The sequence below is a fragment of the Microtus oregoni genome, unplaced genomic scaffold (genome assembly GCF_018167655.1).
Source record: "Microtus oregoni isolate MIOR12 unplaced genomic scaffold, Mior012 000015F_ref0000493, whole genome shotgun sequence".
Lineage (NCBI taxonomy): Eukaryota > Metazoa > Chordata > Mammalia > Rodentia > Cricetidae > Microtus > Microtus oregoni.
Window position 1 is genome coordinate 4,431,896 of NW_024543074.1, and position 17,984 is coordinate 4,449,879.

A 17,984-nucleotide genomic window follows, 5' to 3' on the forward strand; every position below is an offset into this window, starting at 1 on the left:
ATCTTCCACCTGGTCCCTTCATTTAAAGCTAGGGAAGGGATAGAGCTCAGCATAGGCTTTAATATTTAACAGAAAGACAACATTACCGTCCACTGTTGAGTACTGTAGAAACTACTATGACCAGAACCAAGACAGCTCTTTGGGGTTACCCATTCAAGCCTAGCATCACTACAGGAGGTCATGGTCATTCTCTGCTTCCTGCAGGATGGTCTGGGGAAGGACTCTCCTTCATGGGGAGCATCTGCTGTGTTGGAAGCCCTTCCCCAAATCCATCTGACTCCTGCTGCAGAGGAAGCTGGCACCTTCCCTGGACCTCCGCCTGGCCTCTCGATGTTAGGAGATGCTCTTGCAGGCCATCCTTGACAAACGATGGTTGGAAAACTCCACAGAGTTGCCATTAGGGAAGGAAGCTGGAGGACATGCTTGGGTTGGGCAGGTATAGAATGAGGGGGTTCTGAGATTATAAAGAAACTATTTCTTTGAGGTCTGCCGAGTTTGATCATTGTCCTAGCCTCCAAGCCAAGCAACACAGATAGCTGGGAGAAGCTGCCAGAGAGACAAAGAGGAGTGGATGGGGAGAGGGAGGATGTCAGCAGCAGGGAGGAATAGAGCAGGAAAGAACCTAGAGACAGGGCATTGTCACACACGCAGCTACACATGGTCCCTGAGACCAGAGTTGTCGCAGTCTGGGCAGCAGGCCCTTGGTGCAAGCCACCAGCCCATCTGGAGGGGATTAGCACTCCGGCCAATGAGGTCAGCTGGCCCCTTTCTTGATGGATCCCACTAAGCCTTGCCAACAAGTCAAAGACCAGACACGTGGAGCCTGCGTTGGGGGCAACAGGAAGGAAGAGTAGAGCATGGGGAGACACAGGTGGCCTTTTTGGCAGCCCAGCACTGGATTTGGAACAATCTGGGCAGTTCATGCAGTCCCCTTGCCCCTGTGGTCCCTTCGACCCTCATGAATGAGATGGTGCAGCAGGAGCCTTTAGCTCTCTCTGGGGCTAGCTATCGGAGGGCCAGCGTTGGTAGGAGTTCAGCCTGACACCCCTGAGTGTACCACGTTCTCCCTGGAGTCTTCAGAATGATGGCAAAGATCGCTGAGGCTGCTTCTTCCCGCCAGGAGGTGGAGGCACAGCTATAAAGGAAAGTGCATTTGGTGTTCTCCATTCACCCTGCCTTCCTTTTGCTTCTCTCATTTCCCTTCTGCTCCCAGGCAGGCACAGGGCTAAGGCATCTTGTAAATAGATTGAAGAAGGAATTACTTCTCCAGGGAAGGCTGGGTTTTCCAGAGCACAGGCTGAACATGATCCTTACTAGATGTGAAGTCGTTTTAAAAGTCCCACATCTCCTCCTCTTTCTTGGCAAGGGCCACCTTACCGCCTTCCATGCCTCCTCTTCTGTCAGCAGGACTGTACCCGGGGCAGCTTTTTTGTGGCCTAGGATCACAGTATACATGGCCTCATGGTTTGGGAGTTATTTCATTTCCCTGAGCCCCAGATTCTTTAACTGAGAAATGGGGATCCCATTTAATTCCTGGAGATGTGGAGGGAACCAAATTGGATGCTTGCGGCATCCCTAAGTAAAAAGTACCACAAATGGATGATTAATTTTGTTCTTAAGGGAACCAGTAAGCAGTAGGGAGGGGCAAAGGCTGCAGGGACCTACAGGGGCTTGCTGAGCAAGGCATATATGGGGTACTCTAGCAAACTCAGAAGAACATTTGGATCATATGTAGGTCTAAGTTGATAGGAAAACAGGCATAAACAAAGGAGGTTTTTGTTTGTTTATTTTGAGACAGGGTTTCTCTGTGAAACCTTACCTATTTTTGGCTGTCCTGGAACTTGCTTTGTAGACCAGGCTGGTCTTGAACTCATAGAGATCCTCCTACCTCTGTCTCCCAAGTGTTGGCATTTAAAGGCATGTGCCACCACCACCAGGCTCATAAAGGAACTGTTTTGTTCCTCTCTTTCCACTTCCCATTCATCCAAAAGAAATTCACTAAGTGCCCTCTGTGTATGTGTCAAACAGTAGGCTAGGGCTTGGCTCAAGGAGCACAGCCTAGGGGCAGAAATAAGTCTACACTCATCTCTGTCCAGACGTCGTACTGTGAGGTTTCTCACCTTTGACCAAGTCAAAGCTGTGTCCTCGGCCAGAAAGAGTGGGTTAGAGAGATGGCTCAGTGGTTATGAGCATTGGCTGCTCTTCCAGAGGACCCGGGTTCAATTCCCAGCACCCAAATGGCAGTTCACTACTGTGTAACTCAAGTTCCAGTGGCATGCAGGTCAAACACCAAAGCACATTTAAAAAAAAAAATCTCCAGACAGAAAGAGCCAGTAAGAAGGGGGTGGTGTTAGAGCTGAAACTTGGAACATTGACATGAAAGACTTCCTATCTTCTCTTGCCTTTCTCCTTCCTTCCATCACTCAGGTAGCAGATAGGGTCCCCTGACACCCTAGGCTGTCCTAGATGGCAGATCTCCCCACTTGCAAACTCAGGGAAGTAGGTCTCAATTTCTCAAGCTGGTGCCTGCTTGTCTCTTTTCTTGGTATGTTCCGTAACAGGGGCAGTCCAGGGATAAAGATGCGAGCCTCTGACCACTGGAGAACTGTGGGGCTGGGCGAGCTTCTGGCTTGCCTCTCCGCTTCAGAGACCGGCTGCCAACCCTAGGGCTCCAAGATGGTGGCCAAAGGGCAAGCCCACCTGCTTGACTGAGGACACTAGGGAGGGAGGGAAGAGGCTGTCAGGTTGTAAGAGCAAGCCTTAAATAGCTCCTCTCTCCCAGAAGGGGCCCCGAGTTCAAGACTGGCACCTCACACTCGGAATGAGAGCAGAGACTCCCTCCAGGAGAAACAGGCACTTAGGGGATCTGCTCATTAGCATGAAATGCAAATTGGCCTGGCCTCCTTTGCACAATTCAATGCTGGGATTTGGCGAAAGGGCAGCTAGGAAGGTGACAGCGCAGCAGCGGCTCTGCCCTCTTCACTCCACCTTGGCAACTGGCCGGAGTGGGAGTTGAGACGGCCCCAAACCCCATGTCGTGGTGCCAAGAGGTCTCTGGAGGATGTGTGGGTGGTGCATCTTTGCCAGGGAACAACGCCTGGGAATCAGGGGCTGCAGGAGGTGGTCCGATCCATTCCTCAGCTTTTCCGCAGTGGCTTGGGCTTTCCTGAGTCTAACGGATGTGGAGATGTTTTCCTATGTCTGATCTCAACTCTCCCCTCCCGCTACCCCCCCCCCTCACTCGCCCACCTCACATTCAGAGCTCCTCCAGTGGCGCTTAGCCCTCTGGCACCCACGGTGTGAGGGAGCTAAAACTGATTGAGACCCCGAATACGGAGAGATGAGGCGGGGCAAAAGCCGGGGTCTTCGCTTGCATGCACACGCCTGGGACGCACACATGAACGCAGGCACCACTTCCAGCAGAGTGGTGGAGGAGAGCAACTATGCCGAGCACTTATCTCTCAGACAGGCTTCCTTTAAGTCATATTGAGAATCTGAGAAAGGGGAGAAACTGAGGCACAGAGTGGAGCTCTGCAGGATGAAGTAGGTAAAGCTCAGCTCACACTCGAGGCCCACAGTGGTCTTCGCAGGTGGTCTCCACTTAGGCTTCAGGTGACCCAGGCTCTGCGGTCTGGTGCCACCCCTGGAGCTACGCTTTTCTAGGATGAAGTCCCCAAGAGGAGCTTCCACTCTGCAATGATCTCTAGAAGCAGGAAGCTCAGAGCATCAGCCAGAAGGGTTAGGGTTATGCCAGGGTCAACGTCTTAGAAGTGGACCCGGGATCTGGACCAGCAAACCTAAGAGGATGGTGGGAAGACACTCCCAGACCACACCCACCTCTACCTTTCTAGCGTCGCCTATTTCCCTCAGTTACCTTCCAGCCTGAAATACCGGGCATTCCACTTTTCTTCCCTTTCTCCAGTCGGGCTCTGGGTTCAAGCGTAGGGTGGGTGATTAACCAGGTGGAGAATCGAATTTCACTGCGGGACCCCGGTAACACCCCTAAGTCCTGGGGTTCTTGTCTCCCTTCTTTTCCAGTCCTGCTTAGAGCTAAGTTCTGCCTTCTGGCTGCTGTCCAATTCGGGGGTGCGTAGGGGCTACCCCAGGACTCAAAGCCAAATACTCTGATTTCTAAAGGCTCCCTCCGGGGGAGTCCCAAAGACCCTAAAGACTAATAGAAAAGTAGGCTCGGTCTAGGCAACTGTCTGATTGGACCCAACCTTCGGGAGCGATCCCAGGGGCAAGAGGAGGGGAGAAAGGCGGTCCTGGTTTTGGGGTGGGAACCGGATTCCAGCTGTGGTTCTCTCCCCCCGGTACCCCCTCCCGCACTGGCACGGCGACTGACCAATAGAAGGGCGGCTCTGGACCGGTGACGCACGGCGATTGGCTGTGAGGTTGGCTGGGGAGAGGCGGGGCCGAGGCTTGAAGTTGGAGTGAGGGATCCAGCTGTGGTGTGCGCCGGGCTGCTCGCCGCCGCTTTCGCTCGCTCGCTCCGCGTCTCGGCCGGAGGAGGAGGCAGTGGCGCCGGCGACAGCTACGGCAACGGCAGCCACGGCGGCGGCGGCGGTGACATCTCCGCCTCCACCCCCGCCCGGGACGGCCCCCCACCGTCTCCCCGCCCCTCCCGGTTCTCTAGCCCGCCGCGGGGCGGAGGAAGGAGCCGGCCCCCACCCCCTCCAAACCCACCCCCAAAGAGATCCCTCCTCCCCTCCCCCCAGCTGCCTCTGGCGCGGAGCCGGGACGATGCTGACCCCTTAGATCCTTCTCCAGCTGCGCCGAGGGAAGAGGGGGCGCCCCTTCCCGGACCCTTGCCCTCTACCGGGTGGCCCCTTTTTTTCCTCCATCTCTCGGGGACTGCTTCGCCGAAGGTAGCGCCAATTCGGGCAACCGGAGCCTGGGCGCGAAGCGAAGAAGCCGGAACAAAGTGAGGGGAAGCCGGCTGGCTAGTCGGGGAGCCCCCGGGAACCCAGGGGAAGCGGGACTCTCGCCAGGCGGGGCTTCCCTCCGACCCGGAGCCCCGCGGGCAGCATGCCCCTGCGGGCAGGGGGAGCAGGGCTGAACTGTCCCTCCTGGGGGCTCAGCAAGCTCTCTAGAGCCCCCCACATGCTCCCTCGCCGGGGTCCCCCGGTTGCGTGAGGACACTTCCTCTGAGGGGCGCCGCTCGCCCTCTTCGGACCTCCCGGGGCCCCGGCTGGCCAGAGGATGGACGAGGAGGAGGATGGAGCGGGCGCCGAGGAGTCGGGACAGCCTCGGAGCTTCACGCAGCTCAACGACCTGTCCGGGGCCGGGGGCCGGCAGGGGCCGGGGTCGACGGAAAAGGACCCAGGCAGCGCGGACTCCGAGGCGGAGGGGCTGCCGTACCCGGCGTTGGCCCCGGTGGTTTTCTTCTACTTGAGCCAGGACAGCCGCCCGCGGAGCTGGTGTCTCCGCACGGTCTGTAACCCATATCCTTCGGGGCACCGCGATGGACCGGATTAGGGGGGTCCACAGGGGGGCGGGTCGTGTCGCCAGAGGGGGCGGAAAGCCAGGTGAGTTGAAGAAGTGAGTCTGAACTGTAGACAGTTGAGAGGGGGGACTGCTGAGGAGGGGAGGGGGCGTCCGAGTAGAAGCGAAGACTGGAGCAGGCTTGGTGGGTACCCTAGGCGAGCCCCACCTCCGAATACACACACCTCAGTCTTCCTTGGGCGGGGAGGGGGGTGGAGGATTGAAATCCAAGCTAGGAAAAGAGAGGAGACGTGACCCTCTGGTATGCAGCTGGATGCTCTACAGATGTGGGCAGAGGAGGGTCGTCATCCTCCAGATGTAGGCAGCTTCGGGAGCCTGGGCTTTCTACTCCAACAGCTCGCCCGCCACGGGTTAGCGAGCTGGGTTTGGTTTTCGAGTTTGGGGGCAGGGGTGGAGAGGAAGCTGCGGGGACGGAGGAGGGGAGACCGCAATCTCCTGGGGTTTTCTTATGCCCCCGCCCCAAAGTTTGCGGCGGATTCTAGGGTCCAGTCCCCCGACCTGGTCCTCAAGGCTGAGGTTTTTACTGACCTAGCGGGAAATGGGGGGGGGGAGGTCCTGTCCCCCGCCCCCCAACACCCTCCCAGTCCGCGGGTTGGAGGCACAACAAGGAGATTTCGGCGGCGGCTGATGTCAGGGGTGCAGAATGAGAACAAGATGTGGTGAAGGGGGAGCTGTCTGCCCCCAGAGCTGGACGAGAGCCCCTTTCAGAGAGAGCCCAATGCGGTCAGCGCCCTCCCCACCTCAAATCTTTATCTGAATGCTGGTGACTAAGGTTGGGTTGGGGAGTTTTGTGCTTTTTTTTTTCTTGTGGGGGGAGATTGACAAGAGCTCCGGCAAGTGGGGGATGGGATTAAGCTCGTCCACACACTACGCCTCCCCTTTCACAAATCAGAGTGCTCCAGCTGATGGCAGACCAGGTATGGGAAACCGCAGTCGTCTGAAAGTGTTGGGGGTCCAGGAGACTGCCAGCGTGTTCACTAAGGAGGACTGAGGTCGGGTACCCCAAGCCTACTCTATGGCTAGGTTTTGGAAGTGCATGCCCCACATTCCAGGCAGATGAATTTTGCTCTTCACCCACACCTCTTCCTAGCCTGGAGCAGTCAGAGAGCCCCTGGTCCTCTAAAACCCTAGCACAAAGCCCTGGCATGACTGACACCCAGCTCTGGGGTAGCAGAAAGGTGGGGTCTAGCTGTATTAATATCCCAGTGATCGACAGCCTCTTCTGCTTCTCCAGCCCAGAGGTTCTCTGGGACTCAGGGTGGGAGACCACAATTCTCCCCTGGTAGCCCTTGAGAGTCCAAGCCGGGCTCTGCTTTGGAGAGCAGGGGCAATGGGAAGCTTGGTGCCGCCCTCACTCTGCAGCGCTGCTGCCTCTAGTGCGGAAAGCAGGGTATAAGCTTGCGTCCCCCACCCCCTGCTCTACACTCCGGAGTCTTTGAAGAGCTCCCCTCATCATCCCTCCCAAGACTTTGCCCCTTCCTTCCTTTCTCTCTGAGCTGAAGAAAGGAGAGTAGGGGATCTGAGGTCTGTGGTCTCTCTAACTGTTAACAGACACATCTCAAATTGTGAGCCTCCATCCCAAAGTCCCCTTCTCTGTGGCAGAGATGGGGATGGGGAAAAGAAGCCCTCCTCTCCACTCCCAACCACACTATGAATGGGAAAAACTCCAGCAGTCCCTGCTTCTCTTCCTCAGGGATTCTTGGGTGACTGGAAGGTCTTGTCTCCTCTCCCTTCCCAAAGCCCCTAAAAGCAGACCTCTGGGCAAGCGTCTCTGCCAACTTGCCCTATCTCCAGGTGGAGGATCTGGAGGTAAATGCTTTCCTGGAAGGAGATAAGTGACACAGGCTCTAAGTGGGAAGAGAGGTTAGGGGAGCAGGCCCAATTGGGGAGGGGGTGGTCTTGGGTGTGTAGAATCTATGTCCCTATATCTAGACTAGCCAGCACACCAACTGAGGGTATGCTGAGAACAATTTCTTGGTAAAGGGGGCTGCCTGCCCGAGTCCCCCATTGTTCCAGTTCCAATCTATCCATCATTCTAGTTCCAATCCTATCCAAGTGACAGGGGCAACTGTATTTCCACTGCCAGAGAGGTACTCTGAACTGCCCTCTAGCCTTTCCTTTCTCTCTTTTTGGTTTCTGAGAGGCTTCTGTTAGCTCCAGGAGTCCCCAATGTAGGTCATGAAGACATTGGTCCTGAGGGACTTGAGGACAAACTTACCCTCTCCAGTTAACTGAAGCTAGTTAGCCCTTCTCCCTACTATACTTTTCTTGGCCCTTTCCTCTTGCGGCCTCATTATGAGGTCAGATTTCCTAGAATGGAGATCTAGACGCAGGTAGGAAGTGTGTGTGTGTGTGTGTGTGTGTGTGTGTGTGTGTGTTGGGAAAGGAGGAAGGACAACAAGATGAAGAAGGGACACAAAAAGTATATGCTCCTGTACTGGGGAGGAGAGGGACATGAGCCCCAAGCAGCTCCGCGGCAGGCCACAGCCTCCTAGGTTACAGGGATTGCTGCCTTTGCAGTGTCTCCCCTCCCGGGAAGGAGTTCCTGAGCATTCCCTCTCGGGCAGTTGTGTCACATCTGGAAGTTTGTGTAGGAGTTTCTCCAAGCTCAGAGCCCAGCACAGCTTTTTCTCATTTGGAAATCACAGGCTGGCATTTGGGATGCCGAGAGAGGAGGGGTGGGAGGGGGGCCAGGGAAGGAAAGGGGAGTCTGCCAGGAGTCGGGGTGGGGGGGGAGAAGGGGGAGGCCTGAGAGGCAGGAGTCCTAATGGCTTCCAGAAGTGAATGTGAGTGTGGGGCTGTGTGTCACTGTGTGTGTCTGAGTGTGTGCCTTTAGAAGGGAGGAGGCCCTAGGAATTTCTCTAGTCTTCCTTGCCATTGTCCCAGTGCCCCCAAGTCTTCCTATTCTTCCCAAGAGAGGATTCTCCACTGGGTCCTCAGAGGAAGTGTGTGTGTGTGTGGGGGGGGGGTGTTGAATCTCCTATGTTCTCTCATCCCAGTTTCAAACCCTAGACCATCTAGAGAAGATTCTAGGGAGAACGGCTAAAGGAGAGAATTAAGTGGACTGGGGGGCAGAGGATCTTTGGCAATTTGTCCCAGATCCTCCATTCTTCTGGGTCATATAGACTCCTTTGCACGCACTCTGCTACACTGCTGGGGGACTCCCCATCACCCCTAGTGCCAGTTGGAGCCATTCCTGGGATTACCCCTCCACCCTGCCCCCCTTCTGCTACTCCCGCCCCAGCTCTCACCCCACCCTGCCTGCCTTAGTTGGGATGGCGACAGACACACTGCTCGCATACACAGACATGCACACACACACACACACACACACACACACACACACACACATGTTTGAATCAGATTTCTGGCCTATTTCCCCTCCCAAAGATTCCAGTGGCATTCTCTCTTGTGTCTCTGTGCCTCCTGTCTCTGTCTCTGGGTGGGGCTGGCTGCCTTTCGGGCAGGCTTCAGTTTTCAGTGTAGTTGGAAACCTCCCTCCCCACACACCCACACACTGGAGCTGGGGGTGCATAGGGAAATAGGCTAGTTAGAGGGAGGGGGCCTCTGTTGGGGAATCCTCTTTTCTGAAAGGGAAAAAAACGAACACAGGCCATCAGGCTGAACCCCTGAATCTTCTTCCTCCCTAAGAAGCACTAGATGTCATAGACCACCATTCTCTCTGTAAGATGGGTGAGGCGAGGACCTGGTCCCCCACCCCTCAATTCTTACTAGAAGGCCAGAATTCCTGGGTCTGGGCCAATTTCCTCCTCAATGTTCTTTAGTCTCACATTTCCAGACTTCTGGAAGGGAGGGAGGTAGCTCGAAGGCCTGCTTGCTGTCTGGGTTAACACCCCGGGCCCAGGGCCTTAGATCTCTAGTTGCCAGGCTAGGCAAAAGCTGTGTCTAGATAAAAACCTATGGAGAAGACTCATCTGTGGATATAACATGCTCTATTTCCCTCTCCCAGGAAGGAGGGGAGGGGAGGAATGATAGAGAGGTCATCTTCTGCCATTCTTTTTCTCTGCTTTGGATGGTGGGCTGTGGGGAGGAGAAAGATCCTCCCCTCTGCTGCTCCCACCCTTTGGGATCCACTCCAGCCCGGACAGTCACCATAGCAACAGTAGACATGTGACTGCACAGGTCTCTCATAGTCACTATGGCAACCACTGTCCCCCGTTCCCTTGGTTACCATGGGGCTCTGTCACATGGTTTCCCCCCCAACCTGATAACCTGTGGGTCTCCCTGCTTCTGTTTCCTTGCATGGGGACAAGACAGCAGTCTGGGCAAGGGGAGCGCATGTGTAAGGGGAAGGGGGGTGTCTCTCTAATCACCGTGGCAACAAATCCACACCACCTGGTGACACATTCTCCGGTTGTTATGGCAACAGAAGAACATCACACAGTGACATACTGCCATGTTCCCAAGGAAACAAGCCCCACCCTGAGAAGGGTGAAAGACCCTCTTAGATATTCTTCTATTCAAATTGTTCTAGATTTGCCTGTCCCTTAAGACTTATCCACAGTGAAGGGACGGTGGAGTCGAAGGCAGGTCCACGGGGACAGGCTGGGTGGCCAAGGGGCCCGGAGAAGGGAATTTTGGCTGAGAGCCTGATGTCGGGTTGTCTGGGTGCAGATTCTGACTATCAGGGGCCCCAGTCCGAGCCAGTAATAAGTAGGAAGAGAAGTGGGGGCCATCCCTTCTGTGGGATCAGCTCTGTCACTCCTCACACCACTGTCATTGCCTGTCACCGCCGAGGGCAGCATCAGGGAAACATGAATGGGGAGGCTTCTGGACTGACAGGTGACTGACTGACTGACTGGTTCATTCATTCATTCGCTTTTCCTGTGCACTGATCATTTGCTATGGACTACATGTTACACTGGGCTCTGTAGTGTGGGTGCTGTTAAGGGTGAAGCAGAGCATCCCTACCTGCCAGGAGCCTATAGCCAGCAAGGGAGAAGAGCCAAGCACATGACTTAACTCCGTGGAGTCACCGCTCTTAGATGTCCTCGGGAGTATCCTGGAGCCCTTCCCCCCACCGTTGTTCTCATGGGCCCCTCCTAGGCGCTGCTTCTCCTGCAGAGAGGGGTGGGCTAGCTTGGGGAGCACGGACCAGTTATTAAGGGTAATTGCGTCCTTTCCTTTCCAAGTGGTGGCTTCCTCCCTGTCCCCATTTTTTTCCAGAGTGACCCCTGGCTGACCCCTATTCTGGAGAGAGATCCGACAGCTACACTCAGGAAAACAGCCCCATAGAAACACTTTCATTTCCCCCTCTCACCTACTTCCCTGCTCTGAATCTAAGATTTTATTTCACTTTTTACTCTCTCTCTTTTTTTTTTTTTTTTTTTTTTTTTGATTTTTTCGAGACAGGGTTTCTCTGTAGCTTTGGAGCCTGTCCTGGAACTAGCTCTTGTAGACTAGGCTGGTCTCGAACTCACAGAGATCCACCTGCCTCTGCCTCACGAGTGCTGGGATTAAAGGCGTGCGCCACTGTTGCCTGACTTACTCTCATTTTTTTAAGGGATGGATATTATGAAAACTGAAATGTCTGAGGTGTACAGGTGGTGACACGGATGTGCACCCAATAGAAAAGAGCCTGCTGACAGGAATGGGGAGCACTTCAAGGTGGCCGAGGAGGAAGTTAGTGCTGGAGATTCAGAGAGTGGTGGGGTCATCTGGGAGGATTGTTACTGGGTCTCTGAATCTTCCTGGTCATCTCTTCATGTCTGGTGAAAGCCTTCTCATGCCAGAAGCAAGGCTAAGACAGGAAGGGTCCATGGACTTCTGGGCCCCAGGTGGACTAGCAGGGCAGGCAGCAGGGGTTGCCACAACCCCTTCCTCTTTCCTTCTGTCTCGGCTTGTCTCAGAGTCCTTTGCTCTTTCTGTCTCACTCTTGTTTTTCCATGAGGCAGCTAGGCTGTGTTGTTGTTTATCTGTGGGGTCCAGGGCCTGGAACCTTCTTTATCTAGAGGTCATCTTGTATATCTTCATGCCAAGGGGTGGAAGGTAAACCAAACCTCTCAACAGAACTCACTACACGGAAAGGCTTGGGGTTTAGACTTCCCTCTGGCCCTAGCTGCTCGGATCTGGCTTAGAAGACACAAGAGGTGTGGCAGAAGCCTGGCCATGTATGGTGCTACTACTGCCCTCTCTGCAGAGCTGAGGCTTCTACCAAGTGCAGGGTCTGGCATGGGTCTTGTTTCCAAAAGACATGAATGTGGCTAAAGGCTAAGGACTTGGAGAAGCCAGGAAGCTGGTGCTTGAAGCCAGAGCCTTGGGTTCCTGTGAAGTGGCAAGGGGAGCAGGGCTGCAGATGTGGGCTCGCTTTCTGATACCAGGGCTATCCTGAGTCCCTGTCTGCCTGCGTAGTTGTAGTGCAGGGAAGATAACGGAGTAGACCATGCGCTTGGAAGCCTCCATCTCATCTTGGCTTCTTGAGCAACTCTGGCATATGACTTGGCTTCGGCTCTCTGGGTCTTGCTGTCCTTGGGTTGTGGGGAATGAAATGATCCACCCTGGATGCTTCGTGGGGCTGTTGTGAGCAGCGATTGTGGCATTGTGTGAAAGTGCGTGGTAAACTGTAAGGCAGGCTTAATCCGACTGTAGGTTTGTGTAACACATTCGCATACATTATCTCACTTGCTTCTCACATCTACCCAGTGCGGTGGGGAGAGGAGGATCAGATTCACAGCAAACTCATGGAGCCTGGCATTTCCACAGGCGCAATCAATTCTATTCCCTACATGGCTTGTGCAAATAGTCAGGGTATTTATGGCCTCCTCTACCTTACAAATGAGGAAGATGGGGCTGGAGAGATAAAATGACCATGGCAGGCCCAGCTCCTTCCAGCTCACCTCTTGTGTTTCCAAAGGCCTTGGGAGGTTAATTGACAGGTAGCTAGTCTGACCTGGAAGGCGTCTTCAGCTCAGGCTTTGGAGAGCTGTTTCCTTGACACCTGGTACCTGGTTCGAGCGCATCAGCATGTTGGTCATTCTTCTCAACTGTGTGACTCTGGGTATGTTCAGGCCATGTGAGGACATCGCTTGTGACTCCCAGCGCTGCCGGATCTTGCAGGTGAATATGTGTGTGTTTCTATCCGTGTGTGTGTGTGTGTGTGTGTGTGTGTGTTAGAGGAAGGGTTGAGTGGTTCTTGGATCGTAAAGCCTGAATTCTGTTCTGCCAGAAGCCCTGGTCCAGCTGGTGGGCATTTGGTGGGGTGGGTGTCCCCTATTCTTCTCAATTTTGGCAGCCGCTACTCCTCACTTTAGGCCTTCGATGACTTCATCTTTGCCTTCTTTGCCGTGGAAATGGTGGTGAAGATGGTGGCTTTGGGCATCTTCGGGAAGAAATGCTACCTGGGAGACACTTGGAACCGGCTTGACTTTTTCATCGTTATTGCGGGGTGAGGGCTTGGGTTAGGGTGGGAGGTCATTGGGCAAGTCTCCTGCCTGTCTGGCTGTCCACTCCTCCAGGGCTGCCTGCTTGCAGGGCTCTGGTCTGTCATCTGAACCCCTACAATGTTCCTTTGGGGTCTGTTTCCCTTTGAGTTGACTGTCATGGCTTGGGGGTATCCTTGTCCCCTAGACAGAGAGCTGATCTTCAGCTTCCCTTGGTGGAGGAGAGGGAAGAGTCCTAGGTCATCCTGCCACCTCGCAGCAGGATTCTTCACTGGCCTCACACTCAAAGGGCCTCCATCCCGGCCCCTCCCCACAGGATGCTGGAGTATTCGCTGGACCTGCAGAACGTCAGCTTCTCAGCAGTCAGGACAGTCCGAGTGCTGCGACCGCTCAGGGCCATTAACCGGGTGCCCAGTGAGTGACCCCTTAGCCCTCACCCCTGGACAGAGGGCCCTCAGAGGAAATGTGGCACATTCATCATGACCTGAGGCAGAAAAGGGCACAGCAGGAACCCAGTCAGAACCTCTAACCCTGGTGGTATCATTAGGAAAGCTACCTGGGTTCCACTCAATTCAGCCAGGCTGTGGGCTGGAATCTTAGAAACACCTCAGATGACCCCTTTCCAGAGGAATAAGGGTGGATGGGGACCAGTGGAGAGACCATCAGACCAGCAAGAGGGGACACCAATTGTTAATGGTCTTTTTGGTTTTCACTGGTGTGACCACACCGGCACTAAACACCACTTCTCTCAAGACAAGGCTACTCCACGCCTTACCCTCCGGCTGTGGTTGCATTTCTCCCCCTCCCCCACTTTCCAACTCTTGCAGTGACTGCTGAGACCATTATCTAAATTAAACCGCATTGGTTTCTGGAGCCAGCAAAGGTTTGGCAGCTTCAGCTCCCCTGACTTTCTGCCCCTCTCCCTTTGCAGGCCCCCTTTGCAATTCCTCAAGCTGCAGATGGTCCCCACTGGGGCCTCAGGAGGGGGCGCTGTGCTTGACTTAATGCCTGATGCTGCAGTAGCCGTGTGTGTGTGTGTGTGTGTGTGTGTGTGTGTGTGTGTGTGTGTGTGATTTGCTTACCTCTGGGAGGACAGAACTGCTGAGTGAGTGGAGGGGGGCATGCTTGATGTTAAAGGGAGAGTTAGAAGAGGGGCGTGGCTGGCCTCCTCTCCCAGGTGACAGCTGCTAAATTGATAGACCTCAGACTAACCACTGCTGTAATTCCCTTAATGTAAGCAAGCCCTGAGGAATTGATCTCAGTTGGAGCTCTGATGAGCTGAAGGGGGATGGGAGGAACTAAGGGGCGGTTGACAAGGGCTGACTGGCTGGTCAGGATAGGGTGGCTGTCGTCTCCGGAAAGGTTAACCAATTGTTGTGTTATTGTTTAGAACCTTTGCCCCAAAGGGAGCAGAGCCCACACAGGGCACTTTGGGGGTCACATGGGCCACTAGAGGTCCATCACTTTGACAGGGGCTTAGGATGTCTGAGTCTCCTAAAGGCTAGTTCAAGTATTTGGGTTAATGAGTCGTAGACCCGGAGTGAGGAATGGATCCCTAACCAGGCTTTTATTTGGGGGTGGGGATGCAGTGACTTTGCCCATGGACATTAACTGCTATGCTCTCAAGAAGACAGAGTTATATCTCTTCAAGAGACCCTGATTTCAAGACCTAGAGCCAGCATGGAACAGACACACAGGGAACAGAATGCAAGACCGGGCAATGGGGGTGGGCTCAGAAGCCTGGTAAAGCGCTGGTCATCTTGGCTGCTTTCTAGCCTTCCAGGATACAGGAGGTCTGTCTCAGTTTCCCCAGTGGCACCCTGGGACCATCATTTAGGAAGGTCAGGTGACTGAGTCTGGTGAGAGAAGGAAGTGGGAGGTGTGTGTGTATGTGTGCCTGTGCCTCGGGGAGCAGGATTTGGAAGCACAAAAACCTAAATTTAAGTCCTGGCGCCTACATTTAGCAGCTCCCATCCTGAGCATCTCACGTCACTTCTGGGAGCCTCAGACTTCTCATCTGTAAATTGGGGGTGATATCATCAGCCCCGTGGTGACAATGAGACAGTGAGGTGGGACTCAGAACCCGAGAGGGCTTTGGAAGCCACAGTTACTGGGGATAGGTGTTGGTACCATACAATAGATAATATGGGCGGGCCAATGGAGCTTCCAGGGCTGTCTGGGAGAGTTAGACATGTCTACCAGTCTCCCCTCCAGCTTAAATTGGGCCTTCTCAGCATCCCCAGTGGGCCCTTGTGGGGAAGACTGCCAGGCCTGTGGCACTCAGCTTCGCTGGACCGGACTGGAACCCCCAGCATGGCTCTTCTGCCCCCACAGGCATGCGCATCCTCGTCACATTATTGCTGGACACCTTGCCTATGTTGGGCAATGTCCTGCTGCTCTGTTTCTTCGTCTTTTTCATCTTTGGCATCGTTGGTGTCCAGCTGTGGGCAGGGCTGCTTCGGAACCGATGCTTCCTCCCCGAGAATTTCAGCCTGTGAGTGGTGGACCCGGTGGGTGACGGACGGGGGTTGGGGGCTGTGGACCTCCCTTGGTCCCTGGCTTCCTGTCGCCACGGATATAACTGTTCTCAAATCTGGCACACATTTGGCTTGTAAACCTAGCTACACATTGGAATAACCTGGGGCATTTTCAAGCCCTGACGCCCAGGCATGCCTTTCGGAGGTTCCCATTGCATTGACCTGGGCTTCAGCTTGGATCTAGGCATTTGAGAAGCCCCCCAGAAGCCAGGCACAGTGGTGTACAACTTTAACCTCAGAACCCCGGAGAAAGGATTGGGCTAATCTGAGTTTCAGGCTGGCTTAGTCTACATAATGAGCTTCCGGCCAGCCAGAGATATGGAGTGAGACACTGCTCCAAGAGAAAGAAATGGGGGGGGGGAGGTGAGGAGGGAGGAAGGGAAGGAGGGAAAGACAGAGACTCCTTGAAGACTAGAGGTATAGCTCAGTTGGTAGAGTGCTTGTCTGGTGCGCACAAAGTCCAGGGTTCAATTCCCAGCACCCTAGCGCTCAGGAGGCAGAGACAGGAGGATCAGAAACTCACAATCATTTGGCTACGTAGAGTTTGAAGCCAGTCTGGAATATACACACGGCACAAGGTTGACGAAGGGTGGGAGGGTGGAGAAACAAACCATTCCTGTGATTTTGACTTGCAACAAAGTTGGAACCACTTCCCTATTGTAGACCTCCGGGCTGGGGAGTTCCCGGCCAAGCTCTCACATCCCTCCCTGCCCCCAGCCGTGTCTAAAAAGCCCTGTTTTGCCCAATCTCCTCTTCCGCTTTAGGTCTGGTTTATCCCCTGTGTGTCTCTGTGCATCCACACCAGCCTTTTTATCCTTGGCTTCTCTGTGGGGAACCCTACTCCCCAGTCTTACCTCTGTCTCTCCCTCACCCCACAGCCCCCTGAGCGTGGACCTGGAGCCTTATTACCAGACAGAGAACGAGGACGAGAGTCCCTTCATCTGCTCCCAGCCGAGGGAGAACGGCATGCGGTCCTGCAGGAGCGTGCCGACACTGCGCGGGGAAGGTGGTGGTGGTCCGCCCTGCGCTCTGGACTACGAGGCTTATAACAGTTCCAGCAACACCACCTGTGTCAACTGGAACCAATATTATACCAACTGCTCTGCCGGCGAGCACAACCCCTTCAAAGGCGCCATCAACTTTGACAACATCGGCTATGCCTGGATTGCCATCTTCCAGGTGGGGCCACATGGGCTGTGGGGTGTTCCCCCAGAACAGTCCCAGGAGACAGCACAGACTGGGGCTTATCCTCAGGGTGAGGGTGGAGACTAGAGGAGGCGCTAGCAGTCCCAGCCCGAGTCAGCTGTCTCTCTCGCCTCAGGTCATCACTCTGGAAGGCTGGGTCGACATCATGTACTTTGTGATGGACGCGCATTCCTTCTACAACTTCATCTACTTCATTCTCCTCATCATCGTGAGTGGCCCCTTCAGCCCTCGTGGGAGTGGGAGATAATGGGGCTTCAGATGAAGTTGTGAACAGAGGGGAAGTTCTTAGCTCCCAAGTCCTGTAGAGGTGGTGGCGTCTGTCACACTGTGGGAAGGCCATGGGGTGAGACGGGAGAAATCTGAGATCAAGGCCAGACTTTACCGCTTACTGCTATTAGGACCTTTTGCAAGTCATCTTCTTTGAGTCCCCACACCCATTATAGGCTTCTGATTCTTTTTACCCATATAGTAGAGGGTTCTCAAACCCCCACAATGTTGTCATCACCTTCCCTAGGGGTACCCAGAAATGGCCAAGTGTGGTTCTGACTTCATGAGCTCTAGGGGAGCTCTGCCGATATGCTGTTGGAAAAGGGATAGATGCTAAATATCTCAAAATGTTTGCAAGCAAAGAATCGTGCACCCAAAACTCCAATTGGTATTGAGAAATACTGTGAGATTTCTTCTTCCTTCCAGCTCTGAAATTCCAAGGCTCTCGGAAAGCGGAAGACAGACCAAAGCAGTATCATTTAATCATTTTAATCACTACCAGTCATAGTAGATGCTTTCATGGCTACCACTTATAGCTGATATTTATTGAGCACTTACTGTGTGCCAGCCACTGTTTCCCGAGGGTTGGGCATTTCATCCTCACCATGATCTCATTGCTACCTTTGTTTTCCAAGGAAGGAAAATGACTTTTCCTCATTTATCTGCCCCTACCATGTGCCTTGTCTAAGCCGTGGATCAGTGTCTCCAGGGAGGGCTATCAGTGCTAACGTGGCTGTTCTTCCTTATATGCTCCCGTGATGTGGCCACTTCAGGGATGGTGGCCTCTGTCTTCTAAGTGAGAACTCAGAGCTCTAGAGGGTTGGCCACTGGTACAAGATCACGTAGGAAGTTGGGGCTAGAGTTGAGATGGCAGCTCCAAGCTACCAACTCCAAACCTAGCCCTTCCATTTTCCCACGTCACCAAGAGGTCAGTGCAGAGACAGGTGGAGGGCTGGATACTGAGAAAAGGAGATTAAGGAGTCGGGTGTGGAGGTGCATACCTTTAATCCCAAAACTGGGAGGCAGAGGCAGAGGCAGAGTCAGGCAGATCTCTATGAGTTCCAAGTCA

The 17,984-nt window shown here is 54.2% G+C and overlaps 1 protein-coding gene across 17 annotated transcripts in view; it reads left to right on the plus strand.

The window, feature by feature from the left end:
• Nucleotides 1-4,489: 4,489 nt before the first annotated feature.
• The window catches only part of Cacna1g (calcium voltage-gated channel subunit alpha1 G), a 65,356-nt gene continuing 51,861 nt past the window's right edge, over nt 4,490-17,984 (plus strand). For 3 of the 17 annotated variants that reach the window (XM_041665724.1, XM_041665726.1, XM_041665722.1), the window contains exons 1-7: nt 4,499-5,444; nt 12,471-12,582; nt 12,777-12,910; nt 13,222-13,319; nt 15,240-15,399; nt 16,321-16,621; nt 16,764-16,856. In XM_041665724.1, the coding sequence (XP_041521658.1) occupies nt 5,203-5,444; nt 12,471-12,582; nt 12,777-12,910; nt 13,222-13,319; nt 15,240-15,399; nt 16,321-16,621; nt 16,764-16,856 (1,140 nt within the window). In that variant the 5' untranslated portion in view covers nt 4,499-5,202. Of the gene's footprint in view, nt 5,445-12,470; nt 12,583-12,776; nt 12,911-13,221; nt 13,320-15,239; nt 15,400-16,320; nt 16,622-16,763; nt 16,857-17,984 lie in introns of all 17 variants that reach the window. The other 14 variants (XM_041665719.1, XM_041665721.1, XM_041665720.1 and 11 more) reach the window with 10 other exon arrangements.